This window comes from Apis cerana, linkage group LG7, assembly GCF_029169275.1.
Source record: "Apis cerana isolate GH-2021 linkage group LG7, AcerK_1.0, whole genome shotgun sequence".
NCBI classification, from domain to species: domain Eukaryota; kingdom Metazoa; phylum Arthropoda; class Insecta; order Hymenoptera; family Apidae; genus Apis; species Apis cerana.
In genome coordinates, this window is record NC_083858.1 from 386,536 (window position 1) to 410,239 (window position 23,704).

At 30.9% G+C, this 23,704-nt stretch overlaps 2 protein-coding genes and 1 long non-coding RNA gene across 5 annotated transcripts; 1 reads left to right on the top strand and 2 right to left on the bottom strand.

Moving 5' to 3' along the window:
* The first annotated feature begins 626 nt into the window (after window positions 1-626).
* Window positions 627-22,066, top strand: LOC107994568 (uncharacterized). 3 transcript variants are annotated; one of them, XM_017051548.3, is made up of 8 exons: window positions 627-6,533; window positions 11,553-11,760; window positions 11,882-12,074; window positions 16,635-16,951; window positions 17,487-19,117; window positions 19,200-19,595; window positions 19,983-20,368; window positions 20,556-22,066. In XM_017051548.3, the coding sequence occupies exons 2-8, from the start codon at window positions 11,648-11,650 to the stop codon at window positions 20,907-20,909; spliced, it is 3,390 nt and encodes a 1,129-aa protein (XP_016907037.2). In that variant the 5' UTR covers window positions 627-6,533; window positions 11,553-11,647; the 3' UTR covers window positions 20,910-22,066. The 3 variants fall into 3 exon arrangements, with proteins under 3 accessions (XP_016907037.2, XP_016907038.2, XP_061933464.1); XM_017051549.3 differs by having other exon boundaries at window positions 20,559-22,066; XM_062077480.1 differs by having other exon boundaries at window positions 627-1,614.
* LOC133666466 (uncharacterized) lies at window positions 16,360-17,488 on the bottom strand. The gene is made up of 3 exons (XR_009830641.1): window positions 17,248-17,488; window positions 16,623-17,005; window positions 16,360-16,554 (listed from the first exon to the last, which is right to left on the bottom strand). It is a non-coding gene; the product is annotated as an uncharacterized LOC133666466 (long non-coding RNA).
* Window positions 21,821-23,665, bottom strand: LOC107994563 (protein HGH1 homolog). Its single transcript, XM_017051540.3, has 6 exons — window positions 23,433-23,665; window positions 23,112-23,340; window positions 22,804-23,037; window positions 22,444-22,728; window positions 22,210-22,371; window positions 21,821-22,133 (listed from the first exon to the last, which is right to left on the bottom strand). The coding sequence occupies exons 1-6, from the start codon at window positions 23,515-23,517 to the stop codon at window positions 22,028-22,030; spliced, it is 1,101 nt and encodes a 366-aa protein (XP_016907029.1). The 5' UTR covers window positions 23,518-23,665; the 3' UTR covers window positions 21,821-22,027.
* Between the last annotated feature and the right edge of the window lie 39 nt (window positions 23,666-23,704).

A 23,704-nucleotide genomic window follows, 5' to 3' on the forward strand; every position in this document is an offset into this window, starting at 1 on the left:
CCGACCTTTATTGCGCATCTCTATCTGACGTAACGCAAAATTCCTTGTTTCATCTTTTGATTTCTATACGTGAGATGTACGATTAATATTATATATTGTTTTTTTCATTCCTGTGGATAAATTTCTATTGAAATTATTATTTATTATTTTATAGATTCAAGTACTTCAGTACTGAATGTACTTTAGATATATTTGCTCTTCGTATTTAATTGTAGATAATTGTACCTAATCAATTGAAATTTTTATTTATTGAATTTCAATTCGTGTAAGATATAACACGAAATTATTCGTGATTGTTAAAAACAAAAAGACACATGATTTCATGAAACGTATTAATCGATCTTGTGATCTCATATGAAAGATGTTGTATGAAAGAAAAAGAAAATTGATGATCGAGGAAGAGAAGATAATAAAAAATATATTATATTGTTTAATTAAAAAATCATTAAAAAATCATGTTGAGAGATCAATGTAATCTATTCTCGATGCTGAAAATAATATAATTATGTAAGATTGCAATTAACATTTCACGAATATCCATGATGTATAGCATCATTCGTAATTACATGCACGCCATTACAAATTTTTATTGATAAATACAATGATTCTTCAACGCATTTACTCTTTTCATAACTTTTATAATTTTATGTTGTTGAGTAGAAAATTGTTCAAGTAAACACATAAATATTTCATTTTCTTTTCTAATTTATTTAACTAATATATCGTTTCAGTGAATTTTTATTTTTTTAATAAAATTATTTTTCCCAATATTATACCATATGCGTGAGAGTGAATAGAATAACAGTACCGAAACAATGTTAACACAGATAGTCCCGTTATAATTTGTAATTTGTAAACATGAGTTGCCACGAATAATTCATAAATTATAATCTGCGAAAAACTATCAACAACTCGTGGGATTTCTATATCTGTAAATCATAAACTATAAAGTTGAAAATTGAAACGATGAATTTAAAAAAGAAAAAAGATTATTTTCCACGAAAAAATACTTGAAATTCAAATATTGAAATAAGAATTCTTAAAATTTTTGATTATGTCCATATCTTATTTAAATTTCTTCTTCGAAATCATTTGTTTGAATAGATACTGTTATAAAAGGATTTTTTTCAAATATTTATATTTTTATTAAATTCACGATAAATCATAAGGATTAAAAAGAAAAAGGGAGATTTTCTTTCTAAGAATTTGTTTAGCTTACTTTTCAAGAGATTTTCTTTCTAAGAATTTGTTTAGCTTACTTTTTGAAGAATGTTTAAAATAATTCTAAAATGTTTTCACTTTTTAAAATTTCAAATTCTCTTTCAACAAATTTTCTCCAAGAAATATTTTCTCGAATGAAAATAGGTAGAATCATCATTATATATACCATCAACAGATAATTACGTTCTTCGTATTTCAAGGCAATACAATAAGACTTCTTAAGACGCATCTGCGTCCAAAAGCGAGAGAGAAGGGATGAAAACGAAGACTGTGAAAACATAGCATACATAACAGTTATTCTCGCGTTGAAGGCAATCGTCGATTGGAATGCGCCATCGAGAAGAAGACTCGTTACGTTCTATGTGTAATTTAACAATTAAGAGAAGATCAAAGGTGAGGAAAATCTTTGGAGAAATCTTCAGAGAAATCTGCACAAAGTTCAATTTTAATATAAGTATATACACATATATATATATTATAAAAAGTAAAATCATCTTCGTTCGATTCCCATGTAATTTCGCGATGGAAACATCAATGGCCCGTATTACAGTTAGACGCGACAATTTACAGTTACGCACACGTGTACGCATATAAGCGTAAATGCTTTTAGATAGAAACAGGGTCACCAATGGAACAAATTCATTGGATATTTGCCATTGATCGAAATTCAATTATCGATAAAATTCATTTTTCGTCGAATCTTCTCATCTTTTTCTGAGTTTGAAATATTATTATGGACAAGAAATTGCGATTTTTTAAAATAATTCATCGATCAAACGTTATATAGTTATTATTACGAATTATTGGAAATTTTCTTTTTTCAACGTAATTTGTTATATCTACTTTTTGATCTTTTAATTAAAAACTTGAAAATTTTAATAATAAAAACTGATTAAATATTTTTAAAAAAGTTTTAAAAAAACGGTAAAAAATGTTGATTTTTTATAGTCGACGATACAAAAGTATATGTTATACGACAGACTGCATATTACTTCTCAACCGTTGACAATCGCACGTTCCTTTTCGTATGAGCCAGACTGTGTAATTGCATCACACATGCTCGCGACTGATGTCTGAATCAAAAGGAAACAAGCAGAAAACACGAAGGAAAGATCTTGGACTGGGCTGAATTATAACAAACACGAATGGACAATGAATTTGCATTTGAATTGGAAGGAAAGGAAGAAAAAATCTACGCGACGAATTTAATTAAAGTTCAAGAGAAAGAGGAATACAATAAAGTTGAATACAATAAAGGGCTATATTAAATTACATCATAAACTTTCTTATTGACTAACATTTTTTTCTTCAATAAATACTCCGTTTTTGTAGAATTTAATTGAACAACAGTCGTCACAGAGTTATAATATTTGAATGTTCATTAGATGTTTAGGAAATAATGGCTTAAGAAAGCAATAAGTTATTTAAGAACCTAGCAAATAAATAATGTAGATATCGTAATAGAATAATAGAATGAATAACATTTTCAAATTAATAAATTTTCGAAAGACAAGGAAATTTTTGAAATCTTCTATCTATCCTTTCCTATCTTATAGGAAGATCTTTCGAAGGTAACGACAGCTGCGAAAGCGAGTCGATGAAAAATCAGTGGCCGCGATAACTTCCGCCTCGAAGCGATGTCCGTCAGCTGTCGTTTACAATACCCACGGCATGTAATGGTACAATGCATAAAATAACTGGATATTATTGTAAAATTGACGGTACGTTTTAATCAAGAAAGTCGCGAACATGCGAAACGAGCAACTTCTTCATTTTGAGGATTTTGAGAAACCGAAAATTATGATTTTCTTATGAAATTTTTTCTTTTGAAGATATTGTTTCTTATCATTCTATCTTTAAAAATATATCGAATATCGAATTACTTAATGCTATGTACAAATGTAAAGTAAAATCTTTTCTATTCTTTTTTTTTTTTTTTAAATATTTTAAGAAAAAGAACAATGAATTTATAAAAAAGAGAATTGTTAAATGTTTGTTCCTGAAACAGTAGAAAGCAGGAAAAATAGGTGAGAACGCGTTTATCTTTCAAACGATTACTTTCGCCGTGGCAATGTGATAGAAAAAAGGGAAGTAGATACGAGGAACGTAAACAAAAAATTAAAGTATGCAAATGAATTTATGGAGAACACGTAATTGAGCGTGCTTTATGTTGTTCTGGTACCGTATGATGTATTAAACCTGCAATTTCAAGTCCATCTTATTCGACGATGAACTTTGATCCCGCTAAGCGAAAGCCGTCATTATGTAAATATAAGCGTGACTAATATGATCTATCTAGTACGTAACATCAATATCAAGTTCAGGAAACGTGCATAGAAAATTTTTTTCTAAATCGAAATATGAACTTCAATCCTTAAAAGATATATTCATGTAAGTACAGTTTCTGTATCTAACGTCTCAGTATCATGTTCATCAGATGGAAGAAAAATAAAAAATTTATTTACAAAGAAATTTTATCATGAAAACTTATCTGAATCGAATTTTTTCTCTAGAAATGTAAACTAAATTCGTAGAAAATTAAAATGTATGCAAATTTTAAAATTTGCAGATATTTCTTCAAGAGATGTATGATGTATGATGCGATTTATCACTGCGACGAAGATTAGAATATAATTGCTTCCTATTTTGTTTACCTTCCATATAGGGGAAGAAAATGACGTGAGATAATTTTATCACATCTCTTTTCTTAACTATCTTTTTATTCGTCATCTATATATTTTCTATTCTATCTCTTAATGCTTTTAACCTTTTAAAACTTTATTGCTTTTATTTATTTTCTGAATTTCCAATAAATCTGATTAGCTAGTCGAAACCTCTAATTTTTACTTACCTGATATCCAATCTATCGTCTACAAATTTTATTTTCCTTTTATCGAATAGAAAATTTAATTCAATCTCTACCTATCCAATATTCGATTTATCATATCTTTGTATCATAATCAGAATTTGAGAGAATATTCGATTATTTTTAGTTTCTATAAATTGATTTTACAAACTCTAAATCGGTGTGATTAAACGTTAACCCCTGATTTCAATTTCTAAACTCTTGTAACACTCAATCTATCATCTAAAGCTCGTTCATCTATTCTTTATCTCCATCTAAAGCTCATTATATATTTCCAAGTACATCAACTCGAATAATTATCATCATATCACTGTCATTTTCAAAAAAATTCTCATCTAATCCGTTCTTAAACGTATCACATCACTCAATCAATCGTTATTAAAACTCATCCTTCTCCATTATATCTGCTCAACCTAATCTAGCAAATGTTGAAACAGTTATATAATCAAATCACTGTCGTTTTTACAAAAATTCTTATCAACGATCTACTCGATCCCACACCTATTCTTCCTACGTTCTCGACGAGCGCTAAGGAGCGACTAACAAGCATCCATGTTGCTTCACGCTTGCCGGGTGGCAAAGGAACAGGACGAGAAGGAACGACGACAGGAGTGGAACAGAGAGGAAAGCTGCATCGTTGGAATAACAGTACTCTCACATTGGTGAACGCCGTCGAAGCGCAGTACCGTTATCGGTTACCGCGTTACCACGTCGAAGAGGACCAACGATGGAAACCAGAGAATCCAGACTGCGGTTGCTCAGCTTCTCCCTTCATTCTCATCCTCTCTCCTCGTATTTTTTTTTTTCTCTTCTTGTTCCCTTGACCCCAACCGTCCTTTCGCGATCGGAGTAAAAATATTGGTCACTGGATACAATGTAACGCGTAACAGAACGCCGTGCAGATCTCGTTATACGCGATCGAATACTTTGGAACGAATACGTAGTCTCGCTTCATGAATCAATCGCATGGAGTGAAATTTGAGAGGTACATGCTCTTTTTACGCTGAGCTTAGATTTTTTTTAATTTTGCTCCCATCGTCTGGCACGGATTTGGATTGGTGTAAATACGAAGTGAAAATTTGTAATTAACAGGCATTGAGCGAGTTTCGATTTTTTAATAGATCATTCGTGAAAATCAGCAATTATTTTTATTAATGTTCTATTATACGGAATAATGGGGAAGTCAGCAATCTTTTCCTGTAATTTCTTTTCGATGCAAATAAGTTAGTCTTGAGTTAGTATTATAATGGTAATGAGTAGGTATCGTGCGTTTTTCAATTCCTTAGTAATTTAAGCATTTCCTTTGGATAATGATTACACGTTAAATACAAGGTAATTTGCATAATATACGTAACTAGTTTTCGACCCACTTTCCCGCTAGCACTGTCGAATTTCTTCTCGCTAAAACGCAGAAATTTAGATAAACTATAATTACGGTATACATATTATAGTCTTTTTGTTTCGAATAACTATTCCTACGCAAAAATATCTAATCGTTATCTTTCAAATTTCTGGAAACTAATAATCCAAAGTATCCTACTTTTAGGAAAGAAAATCGTTTTAGAAAAGAAAAAATTCTATGGAGAAAATTCTATGAAACTTGAAATTCGCAGATTGTTCTTAACCCATAATTTTAATAAATTATCAAAAAAAAAAAAAAAAAAAAGAAAGAAAGAAAGAAAGGAAAGAATTACAAGAAGAAAATGAATATCTTCCACACGAGGTAATCATTTCACTCTCTCGAGAATTCCAAAAATAGAATTTTCCCTCTAAACCACAACTTTCTATTTACTTATCCCTCTCAAGCGTCATATCTCCAGAAATTGAATAAAGATCGATAGTAAACCGATTAATCAAAATGATGCGTACGTGTCATCCATGTGACTCGAGACGAGGTTTCCGGTAAAAAGCTGTGGGATGGGGGAGGGGACCAGACGTTCACCCTTCCTATGGAGCACCGCGAAGAGAGCAGAAAGTCTCTCTCCGTCGATCTTAATCCTCTTGTTCCTCCTCCTCCTCCTCCTCCTCCTCGTTCCAGCGTGGAGGAGCCGACTCACTGGCCAGAGAACTCGAGTCTCTCCTGCGGAACATCCCCGGCAGTTTCACGTCGACGGTCATCCGGATCGACTCGCGGCCAAGGTCGTTCGTCAATGTTCTCCTCTTCTGTGTGTTCGCCAATCGACGTCTCCCTACGTCGATTTTAAAGAGAGCAAGTTTAATAAATCCAAGTTTCGATTTGTGAAAGAAGAATTGTGCTTCGATCTTTATCGTCGAAAGGATCGTGTAATTTTGTTAAATGAAGAAGATGGAAAAATCTGGAATATTGTGGATCGACGAGTGATTTTCACGATGGAATTAATAGTGCACCGGTGTTTCTCGAGAGGATTTTGGATATTTCTATATTTGAAGATTTTTTGGGAATAGATTAAGGGCATCGATTGGGAAAGTAAGTGGAATGAAATTTTAATGTATATATCTATATTCGTTATTAATATATAGTTATATATATATCATTAAAAGAATTTAAGAAAGATTTTAAGAATTGTCTTCTTGTTCTCGATAATAATTTCTCTGTTTCAGAGTGAAAAATATTTTTTAAGTATAAATGAAAGGGAAAAATATTCGATGTTCCTTTACTTATTTGTATAATGATATTATCCATATAATTATTCATATATAATTCATATAGTAAATCTCGTACATTTAATTTGGTTAATTCAAGAATATTTCTAAAAAAAAAAAACAAGAATAAAGTTTTTCTCGTTTAATATATTTATAAATATTCTTTGAATAAATACTATTAAAATATCAAAAATAATTATTTTTCTTTAACCTTAAAAAAATTAGTTCTTGAAGAAATTGAGTAAAAATATGTAAATTTTATTTAAAAAAAGATAAGTAACGACAAAGGAAATCAATCAATGATGTTTTGTTTATTTGTTTATTTCAGTTTTTACTCAATTTCACAAAGATTATCTTATTCATTTTTTAATTCTATTTTCTTCGATTTCCATTTTTCCTCAATTTATCCGACCAATCGGAGATTTTCACATCAAAGGAGTGAGCGAATGCATTCGACACGATTTTCCTTCGCACGCAAACAGTTTCGTATGACCAATTTTAGTAACTTCCGTCTATTTATTCGATTTTCATCAGACTGAACTCGGCTGGCAAACGAACTATAAACTTGGTAATTCGAACGATTCACACTCTTTAAATCGGGAAACTAGTTTCTTTATGCGATTCGTCGACACGTGATATTGATATCCATTTGTCGACCTTAATATTCGTTGCATTTGCCGGCCATCGCGTGAACAAAGATATACTTCGTCATTCGAAGAGATGACAGCCGTCTAAATAAACACCAGCTGGTTTTTATCTTGTAATTATTCCGAAATTTATATTTATTAAAATGATAGAATATTTAGTGAGAAGATATTTAAAAAAAAAAGAAAATAAAATCGTTTTTTGATAAATCAATCCCAATTAACTACATATGTATTCTATAATTTGTATATTTCTCTTGATATAATATAATACAATATAACATTATTTTATTATATTTATTTTATTAAATCCTAATCTTTGATTTATGTTATTACATTATTATTATTATTATTATTATTAGAAGATTATTAAGAAATTAACAGTAAAAATGATAGATAAAATTCATCGTTTTTTTGTTATAAATTATTCCAAAAAAATTTTATATTATATATTTCTAAATTAATTTATATATATTACATAAAATACCGGTAAGAACGTAGTAGTTTTAAAAAATATTTTTCGTTGATAAATTAGTTGATAAAGAATACAGAAAAAGTAGTAAAGTTAATGTCTCGTGAATAGATTTCGTTCAAGTTTATGGACCATTCTTTTGTTTGAGTTACGTTTAAAAATGAAATCTCGTTCAGCGGCTTGTTAAATAGACAATTAAGGCACGTGTTTAATTTTAACTCGAGATAAGTAACGATTGAATTTAAGCTCTTCAAATATCTTCATCTTGAATATTTTTTTTAATTGTATGCTACTCGTGTAATGTATAATTAATCATCTGTGATTTCAAATTTATAACTTAATCTTTTCATATTGGTATTGATTAAACAAGCATAATTCGTATTGGTTTATTAATTCAATTGATAAAATTTGAAAAATTAAATATTGGTCCTAAATTATTTCTTCTAAAAACATTCTTTAAATCCTATGGTCGTACATCAATCATTAAGGTTTTGTTCACAGAATAATTAGAGCCATTTTGTTAAGAATAATTTATCAATTAAAATTATAAACATTATTGACTTAATAAGTTAATAATTAAGTTTCTAAATAATTGATACTTCTTTTTTATAATTTTTCAATCGAAACATCATTATTATATTTCATTATATCTGTCGCACAAAATTCGTTAGTATATATTCTGCTATTATTGAATTTTACAATAATATTTAATCCGATTGCTCAATCATCTAACCATCATCCTAATATTTGAGACAAAATTTAAAATTCGTTCCCGTTTGTTGCAATTAACAGACAGAATAATTGTCCAATTTTCGATAATCGGTCACGACTTGAGCGTGCAACGGTGAACATATGAACAGATGGGCTTCGTTTAAGTGCTCGTGTCAGCGACAGTTATTCTCCATAATACACAAGTTGAGAAGATAACCACCTTCAGAAAAGTCGATCCGAATAACTGTACAAGGTTTTACGCAGCTTCGTTTTTCAGAAGAATTCGTAAATTAGAAATTATAATTACCATATATATACCACGTATATTCTATATTCTTCTTCGACTTATTCTGAACGGATTCTGATACGATCCGATACACCATCTCAGAAGGAAATGATACTTTATTGGCTTTTGAATGACATTCACAATTTTGGTGAGGATAACTGGATGAGGATTAATTAAGAAGATAGTGATTGAGTTCTTTTACGAATTGCTTTTATACGAACCACTTGGAAGTGAAAAGAATAGATTCTTATTACGATACGTGGATAAATTTACCTTCTGAATGTTATCAAGCTACGTGATTCGATATTTTTAGGGAGATTCATTTAATAGAGTTTAAAACTTGACTTAATTTAACATTTCAAAAATAAACTTTTTTATGTTAATATTTTTGAAAAAAATATTTCTTTTGTAATTAAAATTTTCAATAATTAATAATATTCTCATTTTTCCTTATATGTTTCTACTGTTTTGGTTAATTTAAATAAAATGTTAAAACAATGTGAATAAAGTATTATAATTATATGCTTTGGAAAAGTTTTCCAAGAGTAATGGAATCTTTTTTATTTTATCATGGCACAATGTTGATTTTGTAAATGTTATGTTAATAATATAAAATTTCACAAATATCAAATTTTAATAACAAAATCAAATTATAAAATATTAAACGAGCAAATTAGATAGCATTACCAATATGAAATCACAATATTTTCATATTATTGATCATGCACAAACAATTTAAAAAATAATTAGATTCTTTTAACATTGAAATTTTTAACTCGCACAAATTTTCATAATAAATTTGCTCTTCGCATACGAAATTTATATGGTTATTCTTATCAGCTCACTCGAATATATCTCTCGAGTCTGTAAAACAATTCAAAGAATCGTTATAAAGCATTACCGATTTTAATTAAACCAAAATTAAGATGATATCTTGAGAAATATTATATGTAGATATTAAAAAATATTATCACGCAACGTGAAATTCAAGTTTTGCATCGCTTCTTCCCCGAAAGATCAATGTTCAAAAGAAACGCGAGTGCCAAGTGAAAATCGAGCCGTGTTCATGTCGATGGCATGCGTGCAATAATTCTATCGAGTATTCACGATTTCTATCGCGGTAAACAATTGCGATTCGCGAAACATAATTCCTTCTTATCCATTCTAAACCAGGTTTCGTGTGACTTGCGAACTTGCGAGCGTGAAAATTCCTTTGGAATTCGCTGATGCAACAATAGCAAAGATGTTCTAGTTACGATTTACGATCAGACACAAACCGTAAGGAAATTGAGCGAGATTCATTGATTCATTGAGAGCTTAATTCGCATAGTTATGACGTATTGAATCTTTTGCATAAAAACATTGATATTGAAATTCTGAAAAAAAACTGTTTATACTTTTTAAAATTATAAAGAAAATTTTAAAATTTTATAATAATATATAGATCATGTTTATATTATATTGTTCATATATTCAAGATAATCTCTACTATCCAAGTTATTATTTGAAGTTAAAAATAAAACAATTACAAATTAAATTTCTTTATTAAATTTTTAAAATTAAATATAAAATTTAAAATAAAAAAAAAATAAATCTGAAAGTACTTAAAGCGCAATTCATTACAATTATTATATACATTAGATACGCACATCTGAATAAATCAGCTGATTAAAATGTATCATATATTAATAGAAATTATAATAATTTTACTAGTAGTATTTTTCCTAAAAATATATTGAAAAATATAAAATCTGAATATTTTGCAAATTAATATACTCGTTAAAGATATTACATATTCCAAAAAAAGTCATTCTGCAGCTTTATTAAGAATAGGTTGGATATTCATGACTAAAAGCATCATATCGAAGGGTGAAATTACGAGGAGCTATCACTTTTACTGAAACTTTGAAAGGCGTCCATCGAGAAGATCGGATAAGTCTTTCTTATCCAATTTTCTTGCCTGCAATTACAGTTTTAATTGCTAGTACGTCCGACGCGGTTTGTTCTCGCATAAATTTAACGCAGGTTGCGGATCAGCGGCAAGTGTCCGTGGAAACGAGGTGAGATCCTTGCCAGATCTCCACAATCCAATCCTGCGAATTTTTTTCACCGCCACTTACCTTCGTGAACTTCTTATTCGACGTTCAAAAGTTCATTGACATTTTTATTTTTTACCATCGTTAATAATCGAGTCTCTTTTTCCTGTTAATAAATAAAGTTTAGAATATTGCATCGATCCATCGATATACATTGCTGACCATAAATACTTTGGGAAAAATAATCGTACGATAATCTTCATGAGATCATTTTGATCTTTTTGAATCATCTATTTTTATATTCTTACGCTAAATTCTCTTTCTTTCTCGAAAAAAAATCATTTTACACCAGAAAATGAATAGTGAAAAGTAAAGATTTTTCTTCCAAGAAAATTAATAAAATTCAAACGGACATCAAATGTTTAAAAAATTTTTTAAACAATTAAAATTGCATATAAATTTGAAGATTGAAGTTTTTCCAGTTTAAATGAAATACTTTGCACGCGTATCCAAAATATTCTGTTGATATCAAATTATTTTTTACCATCGAAGACATGCTTTTCATCCAAAATAAAGATGTTGGTCTAAAACAATGTATAAGCAATCGATAAACGAGTAATCAATACCAATAAAATTTTAGAATGAAAGGTAATTACCTGTTAGTGAAAAAAAAACATTTATTGAATTATTTCAGAACGAATGACGTCGATATATAGAAGTACAACCAAGAGAAAAGCCATAGGGAGCCTGCAAGACGTGGATCTTATTCTAATATAATTTAAATTGAAAATGTCTTGCGTGGGGATGTCCTGTTACGAAGATGGCTTCCGGTTGGCTGGTCCCGCATCGGAATGCTCTCTCAGGAGCAAAGCTCGCATCGATGCCCTTTTCGAGGACTCGAGGTATAAATTTAACGTTTTCTTAAATTCCAAAATTTCAAATTCCTAGAAAAAAAAAAAGAAAAGAAAATATTGAAAAGAAATTAAAGGAATTAAATATTATTCAACATTTATTGATTTATAGATCGATTTACGGATCCAACATTGGGGGGTGGTACGGTGGGGTATCGACTATGAACTCGAATTACGTGGAGAACGTGGGGGCGGAAGAGCAAAGGCGGGTGAACAGCGCCGTACAAGCGCGGATCGAAGCCATGTTCGCCTCGGTGGAGGCCGAAAGCGGAACACCCGAAGAATGCGTCGCTGCAATTTTACCGGTAAATATACATATTGATTACTTTCCTTTATAATTTTTATTCGTTCTCATAGCAATTATTTTATTCCCGTGAATATATTTTTTTCTATCCACTTAACTGTAACTTTTGTATGAAACATTTTTTTTTTATACAATAAATAATTTATATGTTTGTTTAAATGACACTTTGCATGATTGACGTATACGATTAAACGAAGAATGTACTGGTAAAAATTTTAATTCAAAATCTTGTAATTCTTAATTTTCTTCTACTTTTTAATAAATTCGATTGTTGAGAATTTTAACAAAATTTTAAAAAATTTCTCATCTTCTTCTAGCTTCTTCACCTTTAAATACAAGAAGAAATCTCAATTTTTCGAGAACAAAATTCGAATTGATTTTCTTAAAATAATATTTTAAAATAAATCGGTATATTTAATGCAATTCGCCAAACGTATATCGTGCAGCAAAGATTTCACTGCAATTAGACGGGATCACGAAGAAAAAGAAGATTTTCACTTATGTTAATTTGACCATACGGCCTCGTCACCGCATCCCTCTCCCTAAGTACTGAGAAAAATCTCTGAACGATCATTCGTTCCACTCTCGAGACGAGTTCGCAGCTGTTCGCGCCTTGGCCATGTATTCACCTACTTCACGAGCTGAAAATTGCCTTTAAACACGCATCGATCGCTTCATGCTTCACCAAGAAAATATCAAACTCGTACGGACGATGAATGAAAAATCTTTTCTCGATTTTACTTTTAGATCAATTCTATTTGAGACGAGAAAAATATACTCGAATAACTATGAGATATTAAAATTGCAAAGTTTCTTAATACAACTACAGAATATTATAAATTAATTGAATATGTATTAAATATTTCAATTAATTATTTAATCATGGTTACTCTAAATTCTTTCATGTATGAAAAATTTTAAAAATAATTCAATGCAAAGCAATTTCGAATGGAAATAAAATTTAGATTTAGTATAATTGGTTGTACTACTTGTTCGTTCGAAAATTATATCATTAATTATCAATTCTTTTTTTCTACAATTAACGCAATAATATGGATTTTTATTGATTTTCAAATTTTTCTAATAACGTTGAAAAAAATGATAATAATTTTCAACATACTTCAAATCTTCGATAAACTGATCCCAACTTTACTTTAAGTGGATAATCCTAAAGAATATTTTCGTATTCGTCCAACAAACATGAAGAATATCTTAAAAATATTTGTATTTTTTTCTTTTTATATTTTTTTTTATCTGATCAAAGAGACGTATATTAAATATAATATTTGGCCGAATGAGGGTAGAACGAAACGTGTCAGCAGAGATTAAGAGCGTCGTAACACTTAATATTGTGTACTACTAATTATGCGACACGGTTGAGCGAAATTTTCATCGAGAAAGAGGCGAATATCGTTCCTAATGTCTAAGAGACGATGGAAAATATGTCGACGAGGTTGTTTCGTGTGATAGAAACGATATTTTTGAACAATTTTAACTCCTAATTCGCGTGATGTCGTGATACACATCCTTCTTCAAAATTGATTTCTCTGAAGAGAACATCTAGTCCAAAGTCATATGTACATATGAGCGAACAATTTCTTTGCAAAATTTTAAAATTATAAAAATTCTATAAATATCCTTCGATATATAATTTGACCATAGTGAGAAAAATATTTTGTGTCGTTTATATAATGGTTGAAGAAGAAACTGAAACTTTTACATGCTTTCGTTTGGATAAAGAATCGCCGAAACATACCTACTTTCTACTATATGAAATCATACGATGTATTATTATTTCTATTACCCGAGATTTACAGTTTTTCCTCGTGAAAATAATTTTATTTCATTATTCGTATTCTCGATTTTTAAGAATCATCACGATATTTTAATTGAAATTAAAATTATTTCTATAAAAACTTTCGTTAGATGAATTAATTTTAAATTTTTTCTATTTGATTATACACAGACATATATTAATACTAAAAATTGTAGAAATCTATAAAAAAGACTATAGAAACCGAGATAAATAATTTTTAATAGTTTTCTAACATGTAATTTACCATAAATATTAGGTAAAATCTTGAAAACAAATTACTTCAATGTCTTTTTAAAACTTTTTATTTAGAAAGATAAATAATTCGCATAAAAGAGGGTTTTTTTATCCAAGCAATAAATTTTTCGTCTTTTTTGAAGCACATCTTTCATATTTCATCAAGTGAAATGTTATTAATATATTCGTGGGATATCTCTATGAAGGACTGATTCTTCGAAGCAATTGAAATTAATTAGATGAAGCAAAATGAAATTCTATCTCACTTTACTTAACACAAACTTCAATCGTGTATGAATTAATAAATAAGCCTCAAGCGATATTTTTGTATACCAATCTTTACGTTTCTCTTTAATCTTCCAAAGGTATCTCACATATCGATAACTTATGACTCAATGTGAATCCACATTTAATGAATACGAATTAAATTGTAAATCTAGTTTACCAAAAAAAAAAAAAAAAAAAAAGAAGAAATATTAATAAATATTCAATTGAAATATTCGAAGACAAAAAAGCAGACTTTTCTCAGGTATCCGTGGTCCCAACGATTTTTAATCATCACTTTCATTCCATTCACGATTCACGAAGCGTGACTAGGCTGGACTATGTATTCGGAGCACTGAAAAATTCCCCTTCGTTGCCACGAATAGGTATGCGGATTTTTCTTATTGCCCCGCTTTTATGCTCTCCCTCTTCCGCATCGTTTCGTTGCGCCATCCGCGATGTTGCCTCGCCGAGGTCAGATCATTGCCTCAGATCATTGCCTCGACACGATCCAGAGAATTATACGATCTTGAAATTGAGAAAGGAATTTCTTCTAGGAGTTTGAGTTTATGATCTTTTCTAGATAACACAATTGTGATTGCTGTAGATTTTTTTAAAAAAAAAAAGTGCAATCGCATTTCTGGTTTTGAAACGGCGACGAAGCGATAAGAGAACTGGGAAAGTGGGTTTGTGGGGGAATTTGTAACATGGAGGAAGAACGAGTTCACGTATGGTCGAAGGTTCGATGCACGGTATATATATTTAAAAAAGAAATTTGGATACAAGATTTGGAGAAAGGGAGTACACTTGTGTATACTGTATTGAAGAGAGGTAGAGTGTAATGTAGGGTAGACTTAAGCATTATTGAAATAAAATATATATTTGAAAATAAAATATTTTGCAGTCGTCGTTGAAAATAATTTTAATTTAAAATATCGTGATAAAAATGGAGAATGTGAATAGAACAGAGCAATAGGAAAATAAAGTGGGATTAAAATAATATATTATCTTATTTTGGCTAAATGTTAAATAATCATCGTATATTGATTTTTTTCAAATATATGATTTTTCTTTAAATTAATTTATATTTTATTATTTATACTTCTCAAATGAACTTAAATGAAATAATTTCTTATAGTATTTTCTTTTATTAATATTTTGCTCATTGTAAAAACATCGAAATATTTCAATAACATTTTTTTATCAGCGTTAAATTTAAACCATTATCATATATTATTCGTTCCATCATTCGCAGATGTCTGTCCCAATATGCAAACTAACTTCGTTGTTACAGTTACGGATAAAGTCTGTTGGAGTAATAAAAAAGTGTGTCACATTGCATCTTTTAGCACACTTTAAAAATTCATTTTTTCACTATCTACACTATACTGAAACTCTATCGTATACTTAACGATAAACGTTAAAAAATATTCTTTTTCTTAAGAACATTTCTGTCTTTTAGAAATAAATTTTTCAAAAGATATCACAAATGTTTGTAACCATGGCATTTAATCAACTGTGTTAATTCTTATCAATACTTTTCGCTTCTTCCGCGAAATATTCTAAAAATAGTATTCATAAATCTTTGTATATTGTTCTAAATGAAAGGATATCTAATTTTTTCGTTAATAATTTTTCATTTCACTTTTATTGAAAACACACAACGAACAATTATATCGCAACGATGAAACGATTTTACGATGATTCTGCTTAATCACGATCGATGAAAATTCTTGATAATACCATCGATTTATCTATATAATTTACACGATATTTATATTTTAATGAACTTTCATTATATCGTTATTTAAATGCGCATGCCTCGCTATCTTTTTAATAGATCCATTATCATTTTTCACTCTAATGATATCTGCCTGATATACGATAACCATTAGTACAACTAATTTGATGTTTTTTTGATAATAGTCATATCATAACATATAGTAACAATAATCATTACTACGTTTTTTAATTTACTTTAATATTTTTAATTCGCTTTTCTTCATTTTAATTCCAACATATAATACTAAGAGAAATATATATATCGATAAATTTGTAATATTTTCATACAAAATACAAAATCTTTGTAAATAATTATAAAAGTAAGCGTTTATATCCAAATTCTATTTTCCTAACCAAGGAAAGTGATACGTTTGTATTGCTGCGGCTAGAAACGAGACAAATATTAAAAAATCTTATCTTTTACTTTAGAAAAGAGATCAAATTCATCATTACTCGTTCGCTCAGGTGAAATACATGGGAGCAGCTCCAGTAGGTGGTCGTGTGGCCAGCGTTCGAGGTCTCCAAGAGCCTCTGCGTCAGCTTCTGGAAAGGATCGACGAATCCGTGAGAGCGGAGCTCGAGGTGTCGAGACGAGGGCTCACTTTTCGCATCAACGACGCCTGCGAGAAGAACAACCCCTTTCGCAGAATCGCCGTGTGGAGCGCGTTGAGGCTGCGCGGTAAACGCGTGCAATCGGGAGAGCTGCATCACGCTTTCTTGCCGTTGGTAGGCGATCACGAGCAGAGCCAGACAGGCGAGGAGAAGCACGCAGACTTATACAGGTGAGCATCGCGATGGAAAGCGTCTCGCGGAGAAATTAATGACGTCGTGGTTACCTGTAATTAAATTTTTTCATGTGTTAGTACGATGACCTTGAGAAGAAGTATAATCGTTTGGAATTACAAAAATGGAGAAATTTTCGTGGGATATTGTCGTTGGCTGTATCGTTCTATATTTAAACAACATTTTTATTTTTCATTAATTAGCATCAATTAAGCAAATATTTTACATAATTAATTATAATATTAATAAAGTTAATAAAATGACCGAATTAACCACTTATCGAGCATCAACTTACCAATGATTAATAACAAAGTCTGACCATTAAACTGACCATCGATTCGATTATTGACTACTGAATTGACAAAGCAAGGACACTCGATTGACCAATGATTAATGGATCGATAAGTAATCGCTGACTTGTTATCGATCGATCAATAAACAATTTTGATGAGTAACCAAATGACTAATTAATTCCAAAACAGAAAAAATATTTTCTTTTCGAGAAAGATTGTTGACGAATTCGATTCTTTCCAGAACAATGCGTGGATTGAAAACGACAGCGGAAAATTATCCCCCCATATTCGCTGTAGTAATGCGACGACCAGGTGCAACGAGACTATTAGAATGTCACGCGTTCGCCTGTAAAACGGAAGACGACGCAGTGGCCGCAGCAGCGACCCTCTACAGAGCTCTTCTGGCTGATCTCGACGCGAATCGACGTCGACCAAGGCACGCGAATGGCATTGGTTGCGTGAGCCTAGCTTCGATAGCCTCCAGTGATAGAAAACTGCCCAGTCTAAGCAGCAGACTCGGCATCAGAACGAACATTTTGCAACCAGAGTCCGTTAAAGCGACTACCTCGCATCCTATAAGACCCCCACGAACGAAGAAGACCTCGGTGTCCAGTTCGGTAACGGAGGATGAAACCTCGAAACCGTCGGAATTACAAAAAGCACCGAGAAGGAAGAAAAAGAATTCGGACGTGAAAGCGGAAGATATTTTGGAGGCACGGGGAAGAAGAAGAGAGACCCCGAAGGAAAAAATGATTCCACTGGTCCAGAATTTCAATTCTATCCAGAAAAACTTCGACTCGAGGGTATCCGAAAAGGAGGAGTGGCAAAACTCGAAGAACAAGATATTTGCAACTAAATCAGACTTAATAATATCGGAAAAAATTGAAATAGACAATTTTAATAAATCCTCGAGTAAAATTTACGACATCGGAGCTAATGGATTGTACGAGGCTGTTTCCAATAGATACGAGATATGTCCTGTGAGTGGGAAAACAGGGAAAAATGAGAATCTTAAGAAACAGAGCCCCGATAAGGAGTTGGAAAACGCGAAGGACAAGATGTACGAAAAGACGCGTGATTCCTACGAACTGATCCCTTCGAAAGACGTCTCGAAGGGTCAGGAGGCGTATTCTTCAAACAAATCTCTCAAATCAAACGCTTTGATCCACGACAGGATCGACAAATCGACTTGCAAGAGCGAAGAAAACTCGCTGTACGAACGAGCGAATAAAAAAGGTAGCAAGGAGAGACTCTACGAAGATCATTTCAAAGACGTTGACAAGATATATAGTCTTGCTCAAGAGGATGTTCAGAGTAGTAGAACCGGCGAGAGAGGGAAGATAAGAAGTTCCCAGGAAGACATTTTCTTCGGCAGATCTCGTAAAAGTGAGTTTTACCAATCGAATCAGGAGAATTTCGATGATTCTGTGTCCGTGGAACGAAGAAGATCGAGGGACTACGAGAAATGCACATCCGGAAGACGCGTGAGCAGGGTGGTCACTATGGACAAGCCTCTGAAGAAACAGTTGAGCGATTCCACGTCGAATTTGGATTTGTCAGAGTGTAATCAGCCGAGGATCAGGAAGAGGAGCAGAGCTGGTAGCGAGCCACCCGTTAGCAGGTCCGAGGACGCGACGAAGAATCTTCAAGAAGGTAAATTGAAGAGATCTCAAAGCGACATCGACGTGGATCGAGGAGATTTGATGACCAGGGTCGAGTTACCTAGAAGAGGAAGCTTTTTGAATCCTGGAAGCGCTAGAAGGCCTAATAGCATCAAAGGTGGCACCCCTCTCGGATTCACGGAGTTGTTCGACGAGTTTAGAAATCAGGAAGGTCTGACCAGTGTTGACGACATCTTGGCAGCTATTATCGGTAGTTATCGTTCGATAAAATTGAAAATATTCATAACCGTATGATATTTTTAATATTTTTAATATTGTTTTTTTTTATTTAGATCCCGAAGGGATGTCCTTCAACGATTTGAAACCATTGTATAAAGAATTCTTGTTAAAATTGGCGGCGACACTGACGCAGGATGAGTTATATCAGAGATCAGCGAGCATAATGAGAAGACGTCGAAGACCGCAACGAAGACGATCGAATCGACGAACCTGCTTACTTGGCAGGGCTATCAAGAGGTCGGTGTCGAGGCTGAAAGGTGGACCGACAGAATTCACTTCCGTCATATTCCCTGCAAAAAGATTGAACGATAGTTTCGGTAGCAGTTCTTCCTGCGATGTCAGAAACAATCACAGAAACCGCGTATTGGCTAACAGGCTGGCGAAGAGAAGGTCTTCTTGGAGGACGAGTAAAAATGGTTGCCACACTACTTCGGAGGACAGTGATACGTGTAAATAAATATTTAATTTCTTATTTCTTTAGGAAAATAACCGTTCGAATGTAATTGCCACTTTATCTTTAAAACTTTTATCGTATAATCATATTTATTCATATTATTTGAATATAAAATTTTCTCATTTTGACAAACAATAAATCTATAAATCTCAGTTCTAATTTAATTATTTATTAACTATTACGATTATTAAATCATTGAAAATTATTTGCAACACTTATATTTAATAGAGTAATGTGAAAAAATGTAGATATTTAAAATTGTTGAACTTTACGAAAGAAAATTACATATGAAAAACTTCTAGAGTTTGAAAATCAGTTACGATTTAACACAGATTCAAAAAAAATGTCACAAAAGACTTATCAAAGCGTTGAAATTCTTCAGGTAGAAGATTAAACAGAAGCGCAGGCGTTGCCGCGAATAGGAGCAGCAGTGGTTACGTGAGTTGCAGCGAGTGCAGTTACGATTCTGAGTCTTGCACCTGCGTATCGGCGGACAAATGTTACTGCTCGTTGTCCAGAAGAATTCCGGAACAGCCTCATGTACCTCCAAACACGGTGGTGTGCTCGTGTGACACCGACAGCTGCTCCGAGAGCAATAAATGTTACTGCGCCCGACAACCGATTCGTCCGACAATACTGGAACAATTGAGGCAAAGGGGCATCATGCCCTATGAAAGTACCTTAAGTCGAGCCGGAAGCCCAGACAGAGGACGAGCGACGAAAATGGGGAGAGGTCGAACGCCTTCTCAAGGTTTGGATGTACTCAAGGTACATTATATCAAAATTAAATGTGTTAACGTATTTAAATTTTTATACGGAGAGATTAAGATAGATTTTTATTTAAGATTTCAAAAGAATTCGTTCGAATATTTTGATAGCCGAAAAAGAAAATGAAATCGAATAATTAAAATCAGATAAAATAATTAAAAATTATATCGTTAATTATATTTTCTAGAAGCAGTCGTCATCAAGCTATGGCAGTTCGAACAATCTCGCCCTGGATTATGATCTTTTCAATCCAGATCGGAAATCTCAACAATCGTCGGACAGTGAAAAAGTGTTGGTCGTTAGTGCCAGAGACACACAGGGTCGTTTGGTATACGTTGGTGGCGCAGACAGGAATAAGAAATGTCATTCCCATTCTTCCAATCGATCTGGAGCGCATCACGAAGCCCTTTCCATCAAGAAAAGCGCGGAAATCGCGGCAGTCTTCGGGGCTGATTCGAATAGGATCAGTAGACGAGCTAGTAATGCCTCCAGCATTAAGAGTTCTATTAGTCTCGAGGCTGGACTAGGATATTTACCATGATGATTATTGATCTTAATTCTTCCTATTTGATCCAATCGAAATGTTTTAAAGATATAAAATATTTTTTTTTAAGTAAACTGATAATTAATAAATGGCAATGATGTAATTTTAAATAGGAAGATGCCAAAGAGATTAAAAAAATATATATGAATTTATGCAAGGAATTTTTTATCTGTATGTATAATTATACATTATATACGTATGTATGCATATATAAATTATTTTTTTATTTTTATTAAGAAAGAAACACCAGTTAGCAAAAAGGTGTAAATATTGTATGACGTACTTGACTTAAATGAAAATATTTAGAAAGAAATAAATAAAAGATATTAAATTATGTATTACTTAAATATAAATGTTAGTGATACTATTATATGTTCTATTTTTATCATTATAAATATTTGTTTTACTAGAAAAATATTTGAAACTATTTGAAGCGTGTATTGAGCTTTTACACAATTTAATTTGAAAAAATTGATGATGATAAATGCTCCAATATATCGATATATACATATATATATATATAGTTGTTAATTAATAATAATATCATTTATATTTAATTCGAATATATCAGAAATCTGAAATATTTTTAATATATCAATAATGGTATCATATTCTCATTTTTGCGAGACTTGATCTCAGCAAGAATTACTTTGAATCGAGTAAATTAAAATTATATTACTTCGTATTGAAAAGAAATGTAATAAAAAGCAAAAGAAAAGAGAAAAGAAAATATCAACTTATTATTTTAATAATATGCAAATATTTTACGAATATATATTACCTGCTTTTCTTCGTTTCTTTAATTCTTTTAATTGTTTGAAATATATATATATAAGAAAAAAAATTAATTTTATTAAAATTTAGTCTATCTTTATTTATAATTTGTGATTATTAAAATATGTGATCCATTATTTGTTCAAATTTTTATTAATTCGTCTAATAGTCTAATAATTATATAAGATCTGATAATTTAACTAAAAATAAAAACAATCAAGGGAACAGTGCAATATCACGCGCAATCTCGTTTTTTACGAGATAAATTGTTATTTTATATTTATAGTATGTACATTTTGTGCAATGTATATGAAATAATTCGTATTATTGTACCAATATCATCATGTACTATTAATAAAGTCTTGATCCATTTTATAAAATTTCTCTGAGTATTCTATTGGAACCTCTATATTTTTTAGATTATCCAAACCTATTTCTTCTTCGGTTCTAAAATTTATATAACATTTGTTATTATATATGAAACAACAAAAAAAATTTGAAGAAAGAATTAAGATCTCGTTACCTAATCAAAATATCTACAATATTTTCACAACTTAACAATGCATTTTTATTTTGCTCCCATTTATGATACTCTCTGAGTATGATGTACGTATTTTGCGCTCTCAATATTTCTCGGCCTTTTTTCGTTGCGCATAATTGAGTTAAAGCTTCCAGTAGCATAATTCTAAAACAATTAAAAAATAAAAATTTAAAAAAAAATAAAAAAATAAAAAAAAATAATAAAAATTTTTAATACCTAATATCCAAATCTGGCTCTCTCTGTTTTGTTTCTGGTAAGTATTGCAGACTAACTGGCAATTTATCATTATCATCATCATCAAATTCTTCTGGTCCAGCCAATGGTAATAAAAGATACGATAAAATATCTACTTCAGGACTTAACAACCATTCATGATTTTCTACATCAAAACAACAGTTTTTCAAGGTGCCAATAATTCCACCCCGCCTTATTATACTATCTGCATATTCTGTGAAAGGAAGTAGTCTCTGAATGACATTACGATCTCTATCCATTAAATACCTATATTGTATAATAAAATTACGATAAATAAAATTGATAATTAAATAAAAATAAAAGGATTAACTGATAACTTACCTTCTTACACGTGGAGATTGACTGAGATTGCTGAAAACAGGTCCTAAATAATGAAGTTTGGCACCAACGTTATTATATTGTTTAGCAGTAAATGCTGCCACAATACTGTCCCAAGTATAATCACTATTTTCAAAAAGTGTTATAATTCTATCCACTAAATGCAATGGTCTGGTCATATTGGAAAGAATCATACAACAAGGATCTGCTAAAATACTTTCTTTGTCCATTATAAATCTATAAAAAAAATTAATAAAAATATTTATAAAAATAATAAAAATATTATTTGATTTAATTAATGATATGTCTACCTAATACAAACATGAATTAAATTGTAATTATATTTTCCATTCTTAGGTTGAGTTTCTGAAATTAATAAAAATGCATTTGTTCCTAGTTCATCTGCAGTTATGTTTATCAAAGCTAGAGTTGCATCTTTTGAAATTGCAGTGGAAAAATCTTGAGTTAAGGCAATTAATTGTACTAATAAATCTGGAAATTTTAATAACAATTCCCGTCCTTCAATGGTGCCAGTTATACCTGTAATATATAGTAATTATCATGATGGAAATTAATAAAATTAAGAGATTAAAATTGAAATAATAAAACATTTTTTAATAATAAATACTCACTGAGAATATGTTCTAAAGCGGTAGCTTTTAGATCTAATCGCGTATTTGGATTTAAATATTGCAATATTTCTTGAAGAGATTCCATTATAAATAAATAATTTTTCTAATAAAATAATCAAGATATATACACGATCACAAATGAATAATAAAATACACAATAAACTTGGTTTTCTGAAAAAAATTTGATTATTAGAATAAAAATTGAGGAACTACTGCCATCTTCAGAGCCGTAAATAAAACATATATAGACAAGGAGAGTAAATAATAGGAGA

Bases quoted from the DNA above. Each gene is read 5' to 3' on its own strand.
- LOC107994568 (XM_017051548.3), top strand. From the start codon at position 11,648: ATGTCTTGCGTGGGGATGTCCTGTTACGAAGATGGCTTCCGGTTGGCT. The intron at 11,761-11,881 runs GTATAAATTTAA...ATTGATTTATAG, and splicing joins GCCCTTTTCGAGGACTCGAG to ATCGATTTACGGATCCAACA. The intron at 16,952-17,486 runs GTGAGCATCGCG...GATTCTTTCCAG, and splicing joins AAGCACGCAGACTTATACAG to AACAATGCGTGGATTGAAAA.
- LOC107994563 (XM_017051540.3), bottom strand. From the start codon at position 23,517: ATGGAATCTCTTCAAGAAATATTGCAATATTTAAATCCAAATACGCGA. The intron at 23,341-23,432 runs GTGAGTATTTAT...TATATATTACAG, and splicing joins CGCTTTAGAACATATTCTCA to GTATAACTGGCACCATTGAA. The intron at 23,038-23,111 runs GTAGACATATCA...TTTTTTTTATAG, and splicing joins TTAATTCATGTTTGTATTAG to ATTTATAATGGACAAAGAAA.